This window comes from Kogia breviceps, chromosome 14, assembly GCF_026419965.1.
Source record: "Kogia breviceps isolate mKogBre1 chromosome 14, mKogBre1 haplotype 1, whole genome shotgun sequence".
Classification (NCBI taxonomy): Eukaryota; Metazoa; Chordata; class Mammalia; order Artiodactyla; family Physeteridae; genus Kogia; species Kogia breviceps.
The window spans coordinates 42,199,356-42,217,637 of NC_081323.1; the positions used below are offsets into that span (position 1 = coordinate 42,199,356).

At 43.2% G+C, this 18,282-nt stretch overlaps 1 protein-coding gene across 1 annotated transcript; it reads right to left on the reverse strand.

Moving 5' to 3' along the window:
- Positions 1-6,930: 6,930 nt before the first annotated feature.
- Positions 6,931-17,505, reverse strand: BMP2 (bone morphogenetic protein 2). Its single transcript, XM_059037549.2, has 3 exons — positions 17,416-17,505; positions 15,926-16,275; positions 6,931-8,086 (listed from the first exon to the last, which is right to left on the reverse strand). The coding sequence occupies exons 2-3, from the start codon at positions 16,266-16,268 to the stop codon at positions 7,242-7,244; spliced, it is 1,188 nt and encodes a 395-aa protein (XP_058893532.1). The 5' UTR covers positions 16,269-16,275; positions 17,416-17,505; the 3' UTR covers positions 6,931-7,241.
- Between the last annotated feature and the right edge of the window lie 777 nt (positions 17,506-18,282).

The following is an 18,282-nucleotide window of genomic DNA, read 5'->3' on the forward strand; positions in this document are numbered from 1 at the left end:
GAGGATTCTAGAATTCTTAGCCTCAGCTCTTTTTCAGGTAACAAAACTGAAACTCTTTTTCAGTTTCTCCACAGTTCAATAAAAAGGGAGGTATCAAAAGTCACTTCTGTGCCTTCTCTACACTGGTAAAATACTCTGTAGCATCACCGAGGAAGGAGTTATTGTGCGATGGTGGTATTTAAAAATCACCCCTCTGCTCATAGAAGCTGCATGGATCTCACTCGCATATGTATTTCTTTTCACCACAAATAACGCTTAATTTCTCCAGTTCTCCCCATTTTCTTTTATTCAGCCAAGCAATCTTCAGGTAGTTAAACACACAGCAAATCCTTTGAGATTAGGAAATATTGTAATTTTCTCCTGGGCCTATTTTCTTATTTTTGTTTAGCTCACCCTTTGATTGTCATGAGGTTTGCAGTCTGATTCATTTCAGGGCCTTGATATTGAAGCATCATTATTGTCGAGCCTCCTAATATTGACAAGACAAATGTGATAGTGAGGACAGTAGGTTTACTGGTGAAGCCAAGTGACTGAGCAATGTTTAAGTAAGTCAGTAGTAAGATTTCTTTAGAGGAGAACATTTTATCAAATTGGTATGTACAGGCCAGACGGGCTTCAGAAGATCCTAATTTCCAAGACAGTCTATGACGAACAAACTTCGGGGCTCCCTGTTTGATTCCCATGCCAGGAAATCCTGCCTGTAAATGATTCAGAAAATCTGGTAAAGTTTTCCATGGATTTGACTGAATTACAGCACAGGGTACCCTGAGAAGAGGAGAAGCAGAGAGACAGCATCTCAGAGGATGGAGGAGGGAAAAGGGCAGACCTGAAGTGAGCAAAGCACAAGCACGTCAGCTACAAATTGTGTACACATGCAAGATGAACTTGTGAACACACGTCCAAGTTGGCAGATGTTTAAAGATTGGGTATTTATAATGTGCTCCTGAAACATCTTACTGAAATGATGATGATTTAAGTGACTTTGATTTAGAAATAGACTTTTAAGAATTTTTAAAAGCATTTCCAACGTTATCTACCAAAAACCAAATGCAGCTTCATGGAGATAGGATTCTCCATAAACTGACGTCTTGTGTTTCTGAATATTGCCTCAAAAAGCAATCTTTTCTCTACTTATTTGCCTTGCACCAATTGAAGCAGCTGGGGGCTGGAGCTCATTTTATTAGTAATTTAAAACACACCCTTGGAAACTAAGCTGGCTTTTTTTTTTGTCCATCCAGGTGGGAAGCGTGTTCCAGCAAATGGGAACAACACTTAAGAAAGTTCTCAAACAGCTAATGCTTTAAGAGCTCAACTTCAACAAATCTTCTACCAGCCATCTCGGCAACAAAAGACCAGGGTAACCTGGTAAGAGAACTAAGCCTTCCATATAAAGACAAAGATAAAACAGCTCAGCAGCCGAGATTCGACATCTTTAAAAATGCCTTTTCAATCTTTAACTTTTGTCTGGTTGGTTGTCTAGCAACCAAGTGCGAAAAGAAACTCCACCCAAAACAAAGTGAAACAATGCAGACACTTATTTAGGAGTGTGTGTGTATTAAGGTTCTCAGGGTGCAAAGATAGAAACTTGCTTTCAGACAATTAAAACAGAAAAAGTCCTGATTGTAGATGGCAGGAAAGGAAGCTGGGAGCGAGGAAAAAGCAACTCGAAAATGCGTAATGTGGGATGAGGGTATAGTTTCCACACACTGGCCAAAGCAAGGTTTACACTCTTAAGTAATAAAAACAAACCATTAAGCTCGGCCCAGCACTGTCAGGAAGTATAAAACAGTTCTTGAAACTTTGCAGTGACTATACAAAGCTTTTCATAAACTGTTTCCTGATCTTCATTAAATGTTCACATCAAGTTGCCATGGGGCAATTAGCTTGCCTCCTGAAATCAATAAAGAATCAACAATTTGGAAATAGTTGTACAGTAAAATAGTTCAATAATTATTCTCTCATCGTGTTGTGGCCAAGCAGTTCCAGTGTAAATGCAGACCAGATGAGAGCCTGCTCCTCACGAGGGGAGCTTTCAGCGATGGGCGGTTTGCAGAGAGAGCTGCTCATCGGCACGCACTGCAGAGAGAATGCAGTACGGGCACTGCTTGGAGTGCGGCCCAGAAGGCAGGGCAAACACGGGCTGGAAGTGGCATTCAAGTCAGTATCTGGCACACTGCTTACGCACCTCAGAGGGACTCAGTCCAAAGTGTGGAGACCGAAACGAAATGATAGACCCAACAGATACAAAATTAGGCACCCTACACTCAGCATTTGGACCCCAGACAGGAACAAACCAAGATGTTTTTCCCCTGGGGTATATATATCTGCAAGAGAAAACACAGGTATATATATATATATATATATATATATATATATATATATATATGGTCTTTGTGTATATCTATATCGTTATATGTCTACATTATATATGTATATAGAGTGTATTTGAGATTAGGATTCATTCATTTCAGCATTTCTTCAACAAATATTCAAGTCTGAGCTGCTTCTAAGAAACCTTCAAAGTGCTCCCTTAGAAAGTAAAATGAGGCTACTAAACAGATGACCTTCCTAAGATGTTTTGCTACAAAAGAGGGGGCCAAGACAAAATTCTTTCTTTGCTGACCCCCTTTGCAGACGGAAATCAATTCCTTTAACTTTTTCTAGTCAGAGCCCATTCACTTCAGCACCTTCTTCGAAGCCAACCGTGGCATCACAAATTCCAATATCCATTAAATCAAATGTCAAATACTAGCTTGGGAAGCTTTATATCACCCTCTAGGCTCAATGGTGCTGTAGAGCGCACTGTCTTGGAACTTGAAAAAAAATAAATAAAGCATCATTTTTAGTATAAACAAATGCTTCAAATGTATGACATCTATTTGCTGCCTTCAAAGGGAAAACTTTTAACTCAGACGCTTGGCACCAAGATCACACGGGATCAACTCAGTGGACTGACTTAAGTGTTAAAACTTTTTAAAAGTACGTTAAGGGCTTGCACCTGCTCCCCCATCCACATAGATGTACTGACATGTATTTGACTAAACTGACTACATACATGCCCAAGCAAGCAAGCTGAGCAGATTTTACAAGATAAGCAACCAAGTGTTTTCATGTCTGAGGGTGGCTAGAACACAAAATTGCCAGTCATCTTGTGGGGGAAAAGAATGCCTTTGAAAAAAATATGTAGGGCATCATTTCAGATAAAATGTATCCAAATGCCATCCTGTACACAGCTTTTGTTGTTTTGTTTTGTTTTTCCTTTTAGTGCTACTTCTTAGCAAGGGGCCTAAACTTAGTCCCGCTTTCTGCTGTTGTGATTGAGAATTCTTAGAGCCTTGCTACTCAATGTGTAAGACCTGAAGCTGATGGGTAAAGGCAGCTACACCTGGAAATGTGTTGGAAATGCAGAATCTCAGGCCCTACCCCAGACTCATGGCAAGAGACCCTCTGTAATAACATGATCCCAAGGGGTCTGTATACACATCAAGGCTGCATTCTGCTGGAGCTAGTACTGATGATTCGCATGCACATTAAAATCTAAAAAGTTTTATTTAGAGCATTGGTCCCCCAAGTTAGGTAGAAGTTCACTTTGAAGTTTGCAGGGCAGGGAAACAGTGAGAAAACTCTGCCCTGGAGAAAACCATAAGGCTGTAATTTATGTCAGTGGCCCTGCAAAAAAATAAAGCAGAAAAGGAATAGAATAGTGCCAGGGCAGTCCTACTTCTTTGAGATTGCCTATCCATGCCACACTTATTTCTACACTTAAATTGTTCTTTACTGCAAGGCTAGGTTCTTTTTGCCTTGTAACAGACTGAGGGGCTGAGGCATCTAACACTCCGTGAATCAATATCTTACCATTAATATGACTCTAGAATAGAAATACACTGTTTTTTTTTTTTTTTGGTACGCGGGCCTCTCACTGTCGCGGCCTCCCCCATCGCGGAGCACAGGCTCCGGACGCGCAGGCTCAGCAGCCACGGCTCACGGGCCCAGCCGCTCCACGGCACGTGGGATCCTCCCGGACCGGGGCACGAACCCGTATCCCCTGCACCGGCAGGCGGACTCCCAACCACTGCACCACCAGGGAAGCCCAGAAATACACTATTTTTAAAAGTGCTGTGAATTGCACAAATGATTTTTCCACCTCCAATAAAAAACTGAGGAAAAAAATATGGAACACTTAGATTATCCAGTAATGATATAGTCTGCTACCTAGACCAGACTGATAGATCATCTATCCACTCGTGGCCTCTGAGGTACAATTTAAAGCAGCAAATGGAATAGAAATTACGAAAAAATGGAAGCACAGAGAAATTTGTAAACAACTCATCTTCTTCTTCCCCAATTTTGAAGGCAAAAAATGAAACGAGCAATCTGGACCTGGCATACAGGTTAAAACCATGCCAGGGAGGTGCACACAGCCCAGACAAGCACAAAAAGAGATGACACAATTTAATTTTGAGAGGTGATCTCCCCAAATTCAGAAACTTACTACATTTTTTGAAAAGCCAACTCTAAAAAGATTCAGTTTCCTATAGAATAGTGACTGAAAACTGAAGACATTCAGTGTCATGGGGTTAGTTATGACACTTTTTTTCTCAGAATGAAGAATGTGAGACAAAACGTCTGTAGGAATGTAGAATATATGTAAGAATATTATGTTTCTCAAATGAGCTGCCAAGAGGGTCAGAGTCCTCAACTATTAAAAAATCTCTGAAACTAAACTGAAAATGCCATCATCTACATATATGTAATACTAATCACATATATCTTCATATGTATATTTATACATATTATGTATATGTCTATATATATTTACACATATATTTATGTATTTACACATATATTTGTATATTTACATATATTTGTGTATCATTTTTATATATTACACATATATATGTCTATATATATTTACATATATATATTATACAAGAACCATTTGAGAACCATTTGAGAAAAGAACATTTGAGAACCATTTTAACCGAGAAAATCAGACCCAATGAAGCAGAGAAATAAAACGGGATGGAACTGCCAAATGTATGGAAATTCTTGTGCTGTACTTTTACAACTCTTATCTGGAGTATTTGGAGATGAGAAAACATGGATTATTATTTTTTAAGATGTTACGACTGTGCAGCCTGCCCCTCACATCCATGGCAAGAGAGGGTGAAGAATGGCAAGGGACAAAGACGATCCCACCCTCCACAGGGGTGTCTAACACCAATGATACATAAAGAGCAGTAGAATAAGGATAAAAAGAAACTAAAAGATTTTAACAGTGGAAGGAATAAAAAATAACTTGTACTAATTTTTTAGAAAAGTATGATCTACGTGATCTCAAAACTAGGGTTAAATCTATCACACCCAAAATATAACCCAAAATGTAACAGGGTCATTGCAAGTTAATTCCTGGGAAGAATCTGATGATAACAGTCTGTTCCTTTATTAACACACTTTTTTTCGGCCAAATCAAGGCAGGGCTAGGAAAGGAAATTAGAACTAGGCCTCACCAATCACAGCAGGATCAGAGGTGACACAAAGTCCTGGAAATTGACCTTAAAATACTTCCAGTAAAATTGTGGGGTTGTGGGTCCCCTGGCCATACAAGCATACCCACAGAACCCTTCCTTGGGTCTGATTTCAACCCAGAGCACAGAAGCCCTGCCACTGGTATGTGTTCATTCTGAGCGGTCTAATTCGACTTCATTCTGCTTGGGCTTCAGTCCAACTGGCAGATATCCTTGTAGATGCTTGATTTCAGACACTTTCCCTTTCTAATTTTTTGGCACCATTGCCTCTATTGCATGGGATATCATCTCTGAAACTTTATCTTGGGTTCCCCAGGTTTTGCTTGATTTTTGTTGCTTTGGTTTTCTCTTAAATCTTCCTGCCCCCAAGAGGTTGATGTGAAATACTAAATCATTGATTAATTCCTAGGAATTAGCCAATGACTTGCCTGCAAATTTCCAACCATTCCTTGCCTTCTCCCTACCTCCACCTCCCTCCAAAATGAGTAGCCTCAGAAGCAAAACTGCAAACACAAGGTAATCTTTGTGAACGCTGTACAAATGCACCAGTTTCTCTTACAGGTTGGCCTTTATAGAATGAAATGCCAGAGCTTTGATATTTATTATCTGAAATAGGTTTAACATTTGGAGAAATGTGTTCAAACACATAACCTTGGAAAGAAAAGCAAGCTGATGGAACAGAGAACAGGGGTAGGCAGAAAACAATTTTGCTGTGGAGGGGCAAAGTTAGAAAACTGAGTCCTTTTGAGCATAAAGAGCTCTCAGGTGAGGTAAAAGTAAAATACAAATCAATTTTCAACTCTTCATGAGGGCCACTAGATATCAATTTTAAATATACATGACCACAATATCAATAATGAAGAAATCTTATGTTTTATTTAATACTTTGGCCAGACCAGCCCCTTTGAAGGGGTCACTAGTTTAGGAAAGAAGAACAACAAACCATCATTCACTTTCCAGCAGGTTCATCATTTTCTTAATTATTTCTATTGGTCCTGCTTTACTCTTTCTGCAAACTAAGGGGTGGGGGGTTTCTATATTAGATCAGCAATGTCTGGTTCTTATCCAAATATTCCACCTAATAAGGACGTAAGTTCTCATGGGCTGGACAACCACTCTGCAACATTCCTGAGAATTGAATAATATAATAATCTTGAAAGTCAGCAGAGCGGATTATCCACTTTTTTTTTTTTTTTTTCTGGACATGAACTTGTGACCTTAACAGTAGCACTGCAAAAAAAAAGCAAATGTGCTAAGCACTTTGCCAGAGTAACCTTCCATGTAGACTTTTCATCTTAAATACACACAACTGAAAACAACTACAATTTTTGGAAAATTATGTACAAACCCAATACTTCTTTTGATTACATATAAATACAAATTAGCTATCTTTCCTAAAAAGTGGTTATAATAGTAAATAAATACAAAATAAATCTGACCATTATACTTCATGTGCTGGGGTTGAACCCATATAAAATGTACAACTAAATACATTTAAAAATCTTTAAGGAATAATTCTCTGATTAAAATATTTGTTTTCCCAACTTCTTTTCGTAGATATAAATATATTTTCAAAATAGCTGTTTTTTTTTCTCCATTCCATTCCATAAATAAAGTCTTCATTGGGAAATATTAAAGTGTCAACTTGATTTTTTTTTTGCTTTTTTCTAAAATATATATATATATTTATTTATTTTATTTTATTTTGCTGTGCTAACGACACCCACAACCCTCGACAACCATGTCCTGATAGTTCTTTAATACCACCTTTTCATTCTCGTCAAGGTACAGCATGGAGATGGCACTGAGTTCCGTTGGGACACAGCACGCCTTGGGAATCTTAGAGTTAACTGAGTTGACCAGCGTCTGGACGATGGCGTGGTTCGTGGAGTTCAGGTGATCGGCCAGGGGGAAAGGGCACTCCCCATGGCAGTAAAAGGCATGATACCCTGGGGGGGCGACGATCCAGTCATTCCACCCCACGTCACTGAAGTCCACGTACAAAGGGTGTCTCTTACAACTGGACTTGAGGCGTTTCCGCTGTTTGTGTTTCGCCTGACGCTTTTCTCTTTGGTGGAGAGGGTGTCCTTTCCCATCGTGGCCAAAAGTGACCAGCAAGGGCCTTCTCTGTGACCAGCTGTGCTCGTCTTGGTGCAAAGACCTGCTAATCCGCACGTGCCTCTTGGAGACCCCGTGGCTGTCCTCTGGGTGGGCCACCTCCACCACAAACCCGTGGTTGGCGAGCCCCTGAGCTGTCCACCTCATCACAGCAGGGGTGACATCAAAGCTCTCCCACCTGCTGGCATTCTGAGTCACCAACCTGGTGTCCAGAAGTCTGGTCACGGGGAACTTAGAGTTGGCTGTGGCAGGTTTTATAATTTCATAAATATTAATTCGGTGATGGAAACTGCTATTGTTTTCCAAAGTTTCCTGCATCTGTTCCCGAAAGACCTGAAGTTCTGCTGAGGTGATAAACTCCTCAGTGGGGATAGAAGTTAAATTAAAGAAGAATCTACGGGTTGTTTTTCCACTCATTTCTGGCAATTCTTCCAAAGATTCTAATTTAATGGAAAAAAGTGGAAAAAAAGAAAAATCATTCAGTAAGGCAAGTATGACAATTTGATTGTATATAAGGATTTATATACATCACTTCAGGGTTTGATTTAACACATGTAAAAATCTGCAGCCAGAAAGTTAAAATTTCCCCTTTAGATAAAGAAATGATCCTCCCTTTTCTTTTTTTTTTTTTTGCGGTATGTGGGCCCCTTACTGTCGTGGCCTCTCCCGTCGCAGAGCACAGGCTCTGGACGCGCAGGCTCAGCGGCCACGGCTCACGGGCCCAGCCGCTGCGCGGCATGCGGGATCCTCCGGGACCGGGGCACGAACCCGTGTCCCCTGCATCGGCAGGCGGATTCTCAACCACTGTGCCACCAGGGAAGCCCCCGTCCTCCCTTTTCTATACATTTATGTCAATATACACACCATGAAACAAAATTTCACAATTCACTGTTACGTGTTTAATCTAATACGTGAATACTGCTTCCAGGTGGCTATAATAATGGGGGAAATGGTGATGCATTTCTTTGGAATTCACAGACTTTAGGGCCAAAAAAAAAAAAAAAAAGTGAGCACTATAGTTAATAGAGGTCTAATGAGTGAGGATTTGAAGAAATTATTGCATTTCTTAAAAAGAAAAAGGCTTTAATGTCAACCCCTTAAGCAGTATTCTAAAACATTACTCTGCAATTTAGATGATTTACAAATCTCGATATACAGATTTCAGTTTCCTAATTAAAGACTCTGAAACTCAACATCAACGATGACATTTTGCAAAGTACACCCTACTATTTTACTCAAAAGTCCAGAGACAAAGGCATTTACAGGGATCTACTTCTTTGGAAACGTAAGGGTGGTACTAGGACACTGTAGTAATTAAGGCTGGATGATTTCAAGAGAAATATCTTCCCAACTTTGTCTGTTCTCTCACCTCTTTATGACCTCAAAAATCAAAATCTCATCTCAGATGCTTTTGGGAAAAAAATACTTCTCTTCTGTTTGTAATTCCTTTATCTTTTTAAAAAAATAAACCATATTAAAAACATACACCTACCCAATAATAGGCTACAGGATACAGATAAATCTCCCCCAAATTTATAAAAATCTACAGAAATGCCATTATGACATTCATGATGTAAGGGATAATCTAATTACAGAATAATCATTTTATATCTATTATCATTATTTTAAAATAGTCATTTAAGTGGGCTATTCATAAAAGTTCTTCCTGATTTAGAATTCCAGAATTTCAATTTTAAGGAGTACTGCTTGTCGAGCAAACAATAAAATATAACATAGCACCTTGAATGTATAGTCTGCAAATCATCAAAGGTGCATATTATTATTAAATTGATAGTAAACAGCACTAGAATTTGGGATATTTTGGTTTACTTTCTACTAGCTTTACCACATCCTGTTATTTCACTGTCAACAAATTTTACCTGCTTTATTCAGGATCCAACCTGAGTGCTAACAAAATCTATTTGGCCATGTCATCACCATAAGAGGAAACCATATTTTCATTAATTTTCTGGTTGTATTTCTCCTGAACCAAACAGCTATTCATTGTTCACAAAATTTAGACACCTTAGCAAAGGATAATCACTTCAGATCGCTCACTCAAAGGTTCTACCTGTGTAAACCTTCATCATCAAAGCAACAGTCATCACTGCAAGCTAAGGTCAACAGGGGTGATTTATACCAAATTATGGAGGAATGCTTTAATGTGACGTTTCTCAAACTTCAACTTGTGTGCAAAACACCTATAGGACACCTTAACTCTTCAAATGCAGATTCTGATTCAGTGGGTGAGTCTGGGGTAGGGCCTGAGATGCAGCATTTCTAGCAGCTCCCAGGTGAGGTAATGCTGGAAGCTGGTGAACAGCCCTTAGAGGCTAAAGGTTTTAGAGAACGTTTTTCACATGCAAGTATAAATTGCCAGGAACATATTTTAAAGTGCCTTTTTGTTAAATAATATAGAAATGAATAGAGGAACCATTAGCGTTGGCCAAGGAGTAAGACTTGAGGCAGGGTTGAGCAGCCAGACTCAGAACAGAAAGATCCAAAGCTCCTCTCCTTGGACAGGGAGACCATCAGGCCAAGAAGGGAGTCCCCCACGGTCTCCTCAAGCCTGCTAACCCACACCCATACAGATACCTTTGGGGAGCCTCTCTAAACCCTGCTGCTGGCTAATGGTACTTCGGGCCAGGCACTATTTTTAAAATAACCCTCCCACCAATCAACCAGAGCTCTCCTCTGTGGAGAGCTCAAGTATCAAGGGTTGTGTTTAGCCCCTTCTTTCCTCTCCTCCCTGCAATTCAGGAGCCCTCTGATGTTTCCCCTGAAGGCACTCCTTCAGCAGAGAAGCCACCAGCTACCAGAGAAAAGAAGAGTGACCTAAAAATCAACACATCCTTCAGACACAATGACACAAAGCCAAGGCCTGGACCCGGGCAACTGACTTCACTGATCCCAGCACACCTAAAAGCACTCTCTCTTCTTTTAAGGAGAGGAAGGAACAGAACATTATCCAGGGCCTTAGGGGAACAGCTGTATTAACAAAGGTGCCCAGAGAAATCATACACACACACACACACACACACACACACACACACACACAGCCAGAAGGATGAACAATCCCCCAGGTAAGCACGAGAGACAAGTAAATGAAGCAAAGAGGATGGGTACAAAAGGAACATTAAATAGAACAATAACCCTCCAAAAGACTAATATGAGACTGAATTATATAAAACTGCCACCATTCAACTGGATTTAACCTATAAAAAAGCAGTTTCATGTGCTTCAAAATCTCATTGGAGGTAAGCGGCCAAAAGGATAATCACTTAGCAAGGGAAAAAATTACACTATTAAACGTTAACAAGTAATGTGAAGATCCCTCTCCAACTTTGCAGTTTCATCTCAGTCAGCCTAATCCCTGAAGGACCACTATCCCTCCGTATTGCAAAGGCCTTCATGACAAGACCCCTGACCGCAGACTCTGGTCACAGAAATAAGTCAGAAAGTCACAGGAACCCCCAAACCCAGGAAAACAACTGACCAAGGTTAGGGCATCTACTACCCTCTCCTTTGATCTTCAAGGAAACATGAATTTTTTCTAGAAGGTAGAAAAAAATCTGAACCTTTTGAAATGAAGTAAAGAATCTACAAATCACCACATCAAGCCTAGGGATTCTGAAAATATGGAGCATTTACCTAAGTAGGTAATACATGCTTTTCTAGAGGTATATACAATTATTAATTCTCTTTAAATAACCTTATTGAATAAGCTGCACTTGCCAAGGGATCTGAGGATTCCAGCCTATCTTAGACATGGGTTCTTGAACCTCTAAGTTCTTATCCAAATAGATGGAGCTATGGCTGCAAAAATGTGGGAAAGTAAAGAAAAATAAGGCAACAATGACATTTGACCTCTCTTCCAAAAAGTGAAGTTCTAACTCAATCATCTACGCTGTCAATTATTCATCTACATTCGAAAAGATGAGATTGAATTCCCTCAGCTAGCCTAGGTCCACTTTGGCCTCCTCTTCCCTAGACCAGGACAGAATAGGACATAAAGAAATAAGTCGGGCTTCCCTGGTGGCGCAGTGGTTGAGAATCCGCCTGCCGATGCAGGGGACACGGGTTCGTGCCCTGGTCGGGGAAGATCCCACATGCCTCGGAGCGGCTGGGCCCGTGAGCCGTGGCCGCTGAGCCTACACGTCCGGAGCCTGTGCTCCGCAACGGGAGAGGCCACAACAGTGAGAGGCCCGCGTATCGCAAAAAAAAAAAAAAAAAAAAAAAAAAAAAAAAAAAAAAAAAAAAAGAAATAAGTCATCACGATAATGACAGCAAGGGTGCTGAATGGTTGTTTGTGCCAGGTCTGGCGCTAAGAACTTTATATGTATTACCTGATAACAAATCAGTTAGAGAGGAACTGTTACTAGCTCCATTTTGTAAATGAAATAGTTGAAGCTCAGAGAGGTTATGTGACTTCCCTAAGGTCACAGAGCTAGTAAACTAAGAACATAACTATGAACTTTAGTCTACTGCAGCTCTCAAGTTTCTGGCCACTAGACGGCACCATCTAACATAGGGGAGGAGTCAAAAACTCAAGCAAAAGTCAAAATCATTAGAGGCAGATTTATATTTAACACAGTGATAACCATAGGGCAAGTTCTGTCCCAGTTAAAGGGATAGAAATGGTGGAAGAAGCAGACAGAACAGAAAAGTAAAGCAGAAAAGTAAAGTGGCTGGGGCCACTGGGACATACAGATCTTGTGTGGAACAACTGATATTTTGTGACTGCCTGTTTGTCCTACAGTATGATGAGGACAAGTTTTGACGAGTTTTAGCCAAAAGTGAGTTGTCATTACATTTTGAGAATTTTGCAACACTCTTTAGACAAAAAATGTCCACTAGGAAAACAACAATAAAAACCTGGGAATGTTCTAGTAAATCAGTAAGGTTGGAAATCACTGCCCTGAAATAAAATGAAAGTAGTGGAGAATAATAAATAAAATTTTCCAAAATATAAAATAATGGTTAGAGAATTGATGTATCAAGGAGAGAAAAAACGATAAAATACAAAAGGTTAAAATGAATCAGTTAAAAAAACAAAGACAACAAAGGAGATGGCAGCTAAAAGAAAGAGCATGGCCATGGTCACCAACCCTGATTTGGCCTCTACACACTCTCTTAGCTCCAACACCTTTGGAATGATCCAGGGCCCTCTTATTGTTGCTTATTTGGTGAAATACACAAAGGGCAAGTCTTAAAAAAAAAGACAGAATAGCTCAATGAGGAGGGATCAAGGGGGAACAGAGAGGAACCACTAAGAAAGAGGAAGAATGGAAAACATAAGTGCAAGAACTATCTCTGGGCACCAAAGCCTCAATCTCTATGAGCACTTCCAAACAGAACGCCTGTTCTATCTAAAGGGGGTCTTTCACAATCACAGTGAAATACCTGGGGACACTAGGGAAGCACCCCAAGTGAGCACTGGTTTGGGGGGGTGTATGTGTCGAAATCCTTTGGTTGCACTGGGAATTTGTGATACCAGTGCTCCATCACAGAGCAGTGGTTGTTTCTCGAACTTTCCTTTTAAATGGATATTTTCAAGAAAATTACATTTGTGGGAACAGGGTTAATCTCTATTTCAAAGCTTCAGTCATAGAGGCAAATAATTCAGTTATTTTGGGCAAAAAGAGAACTGTGTCCTTCAGAGTCTGGAAGGCGAGCACGTGGTCCTTCCATATTCCAATCTGACAGGAAAGAATGAAGATGTTTTGCAAGGCCAATCAAGTCAACCAATTTCAATGTGTTTTTAACTACAAGCAAAACACAAAACACTGTTTCCAGTTGAAGAAGTGATTTTTCTCTCCTCAGTGGCAGTTCCGAAGCACTTTTTAACAACTTTGAAAAAAGAAAAAATTTCCAGCGCTTGGGCTCTCCCGAATAAAAGCCACTGGAAAAGGACTAGACAAAGCTTAATAGGAGAAATGACAACTGATCATTTCTGTGTCATATCACCTATGACGTGGACCCATTATCTTCACACATCCGCTGATAGAATGCCATCATGATACTTCTTGTCTTGTATTTCGCCAAATCACCCAGATCCCACCCGCAAATAAAACCAACAGGTAATTGTCGTAATCAGGTCCTTTGGTCCTTTACCAAATAAACGTCCACAAAGGCTCTAGGACCCAAATTCTGCTCTTAAACCTGCAGCCTTAATCACACGGTTTATTAAAAGATTTTTTAGTGCCATGCATGGATGTTATATAAACAAGAATATTTACAAAAACCAAATTCTGGTTTACGTAAAAATGAAACGGTCTTCAAAAGAGGGCAATTTGTAGCTTAATGATTATATGTTAGTCTTAAGAAGGAAAGGAATGGGTTTGTTGAAACTTGGGGCAAACATTACATAGCTTTTTAAAATTATCTAATTTCATAAAGATCTGAAGTTATTGCAAGTTGATTTTAAGCAAGTTGGTAACTTCTGCACTATTTGGTGCATAACATTTACACGTTTAAAGACATAAATTCTGACTTATAAACTCAAGCATGCTATTTAAGTTAAAATCATACACTCCAATAAGTTCTAGCCTGTTTAGTTTTGGTCGAGCCACTTCCAGAGGAAGGAGAAATATGCTGACTTCACTGATGGAATCCTCATGCAACTGAACGTTTTTAGATGTCAAATGCCTTAAATGATCTATCTTCCTTTAAAGTTCTAAGAGACACACACAGTGCCTTCTTGGCCTTAAAAATAAAGTTCAGAATGGTTTCCATGCTATATCTCCAGGAGAGGTGGCTGAAATAGCAATTCTTATTACTTTTCTATCCAGGAAAACAATTCTAATCAGCAGCAGCTGGGAATGACGAGCTGGATCTATAATCTCCCCAAGGTGGTGATGACAGAATGTACAGGAACAAGAACATTTCTGCATGACAACAGACAACTTCTGCTTTCAGTGGATGAATCCTGAAGGAGTAAAATGAGATCTTATTTCCTTTCAAATATGATTTCTGCTAGCAGAGAGCACCTCACTTAGAAAGTGCTGAAAAATGATTTGATTTTTCAATTCAGGTCCCCTTCATTATGTATAGCTGCCTTGATGAAGTCCCTTTTGTTATGTGACAGGTCTTTAGGACCCCTTCCCACTATCGACTGCTGTTCTCACAAGTTCTCCTTCACATTGGCAGAGAATGCCTGGCTGTGACACTACTGATTTGTTTATATCAGAGGGTAGATTTCCACTTGATATTGACCACCTCAGCAAGGCAAGGAAAGAAAACCGGAACAATATCCCAGTTCCCTGATATCCTACAAGTGGCTGCTCTGTGATATACAACTTTCGACCATTCTCTAGAACTTGAACGAACCTGGCCTCGTTTAGAATGTGTTAAGCCAAATAAGCATTTAAAAGTGTAGAAAAATAATTTAAGTGGAAAATATTTTTTACCAATTGCCCTAAGATCGTGGGTACAACACATCTCACTAGCTGCTCTAAGACATTTCAGATCCACTAAATGCCTTTCTGATGAAACAAGCAGAAATATCCTACCTTTAAAAAAACTACATCCAGTATCATAAAAGAAAAAAAAGCCCACATTTCAATGCACATGAAGGAAAACAGGCTGCAAAAGCTTTTATCTGAAGGCTAGCCTTGCCTCTACTCCGGAGTTCATCTCAGATTTAAGCACAAGACAAGAAAGTCATTGTGGAAACAATAAGATTGACTGTGGAATTGATCTCCCACGAGGATTAGATAGGGATTTGAAATCTTCCAAACCAGGTCCAGATCTACTGTAAATTAGAAAGACACTGGAGCCCTGGGCTTTGATTTTTCAATACTATCTCTGAAAATTCTGCCCTTGGCTCTGTCACGCTTGAAACCCCGGCTTAAGCAAGAGAAGCAGATTTATAGAGCAAAGGCTTCCAAACAGACCTAAAGAGATCCCAATCTGCCCCCCTCCTTCTCATTCTTCTATGGAATTCTTGCACGTTTAGCTGACTAGGGGCAAGCCTTTTGCCCTCATCTTCCCCATCACTTGATTTCTCTCCAGTTCCTGGAGGAGGAGTCGCTCTTCTGGCTGCAAGCCAGGAAAAGGGTGCAGATTTACCAAAGGGGAATCCCTGGCTCTCCCGCCACACAGGCAGTCAGTGAATGCCAGGTTCATAAAGGTTCTTACAGAGGCAAACATGGAAACGTCTGCAGAGCCCCGGCCAAGCTGCCCTTCCAGGGACGCCTGCTGTCTGCCCACTGTGGGGCGCTTGGCTGGACGACTCCCCGCCCCCGTCTCCGCCCCCGCGCCCCGGCTCCAAGCCTCACCTTCGTGGTGGAAGCTGCGCACGGTGTTGGCGAGGCTGGCTGCCCTCTCCAGCCGGTGGTCCGGGGCGGGCGCGCCAGGCTGGCCCGAGTGCCGGCGGTACAGGTCCAGCATGTAGGGGGGCACCACGGCACCCCTGCTGGGGGTGGGTCTCTGCTTCAGGCCGAACATGCTAAGCAGCCGCAACTCGAACTCACTCAGGACGTCGTCCGAGGGCTGGGATGAAGACCGGCCAGCAGACACCGCGAACTTCCTCCGGCCCAGCTCGGGAATGAGGCCGGCCGCAACGCCCAGGAGGACCTGGGGAAGCAGCAACGCTAGAAGACAGCGGGTCCCGGCCACCATGGTCGACCTGAGGACAGGGCCGACGTGAGTCACGGAGTTCTCCGCCCAGCCCTTCCCCCTTACGCCACCGCGGTCCCGGCTCCCGCTCGGTCCCCTTGCTTCCTCCTCCAGGGTGCCCACCCGGCTGACAACACTCGCGGAGACACTTCAGAGGAGCTGAAGCTCAAACGTTTGGGAGAATGGAAGACTCTTAGTTCCTGAGCCAGATGGATTTTCCCCTCCCATTCCATTCTCAATCCGTCTGACAAGATTTGTCCCCACCCCACCCCGCGTCAATGACTGTCACCTTTTCTTTCTGTGACACGCTGACAGCCTGTGCAGGGAACCTGGGGAAACCACCGTTTGGTCTCACACCCCTCCGTCCCCTAAACTAACCCAATCACACAGCGCTCGCTTGCATATAAACACAAATCGTGCATGTGACTTCCTTAGAGGCACTGTATAGAACTTCCTGATACACACACACGGTCTATAACTTCCAGAGCCAGTAAACTCAAGGACACAACTTCCGAAGTTACTTGCAACCTGTGGCCCACGTCTCTAACCTCAGAGGTGTCAGGGCAGGCCACTCCATCCCCGAACACCCTCCCCCCCGATGCAGTTAAGATACGCAGGTATCTTCACAGGATTACGTAGATGGCTAATATCTATTAATTCCTGTGTCAGCACAAGGTGGCACGAAAGAACTGCCCCCTCGCATTCCTGGAAACAAACAGGGAGAATCCCAACTTCTAATATTTTCCCAAATGGGACGCAGCTCTGAGTACAGAGAGCAGGTCTCCCGGAGAAACTTGAAAAAGTCAGAAGGGATCGCCACGGCAAGGCGTACAGGTTGGCAGCTAACGGGTGAAATCCAGGGGCCACCCTCTCCAAGGGGTTTCTTTGACTTAAAAAAAAAAAATCATCTAAGTGTTAACAGCCCTAATAAAATGCCGAAAAGAAGGGAGGGAGGAGGGGCGGAAAAGTGCGAGCCGGGAGTGCAATGCCGACGGTCGCCCGGCGGCGGTAGGATGGGGGCATCCCCGCAGGAGCTCGGCTGCACGTGGACCTGCTCTGTTTATGTCTGGCCCAACCTGGCCCCGGGAGGGGCTCATCCGCCGGGGCCCCGCGCCCACCCACAGCCCCAGCCTCGGCCCACGTTGTCTACCTTTAGGAGACCGCAGACCTTCTAAGAAGCACGCGGGGACACGTCCATTGAAAGAGCCTCCACATGGAAAAAGCTCTGGCTGAAGGACCTGGCGCAGGGACTGGGTTCTCTTCCTTCGCCTCCTCCTTCTCCTCCCGGGTGCCGACCGGGCAGTCTCTCTCCGCACGCAGCGAAAGGCGTCTAGGGTCGGGCCCAGCGGTGGAGTGGAGGGGCGGCGGGGTTCGAAGGCGGCGAGGCTGGGTCCGCTGGGGCAGAGGCACCGGCGCGAAGTGGGGAGCGCAAGTTACTGTCCCTGCAAGTTCAAGAAGTCTCCAGCCAAGTGCTGACACACAACAACAGCGAGCAGGGGGAGGAGTGCGGAGCAGGGAAGGGAAGGGAGAAAGGAAAAGCTGGTGCTGTCGTCGTCCTTAGGAACCAGAGCCCGCGGGACGCGTGGCCCCGCGGGGGGCTGGCTCCGGGATTCTGGGGGCGAGGGTAGGGCGCTCGGCGCTAGCTCCGCCGGGGCCCATGGCTCGGGCCAGCCATCCTGGGAGACGCCGGGTCCGGGAAAGGGCGCAGCGGCGATCTCGGTGCCGGGCGAGTTGCCCCCCCGCATCACTCTGCCTTCCTCCAGCGCACCCCCATTAGCGCTAGCCAGTTGAAACCACCGCGGCTCCGGCGCTCCGGCATCCTCGGGCGCATTCTCCAGCGAGTCGAGCCGAGTCTCTGGCCGCCGAAGCGAGTGGCCGCGCTCTCCCTTCGCTCTCCTCGTCCCCGGGCCAAGCCGCTGTGCCCTTTGTGGCCAGCCTGGGGTACGATCACACCTCGGCCGGCACGTCCCAGGCCCCCGAGCTCCGGCGGGAGGTGATCGGCATCGCGGCGCTCGGG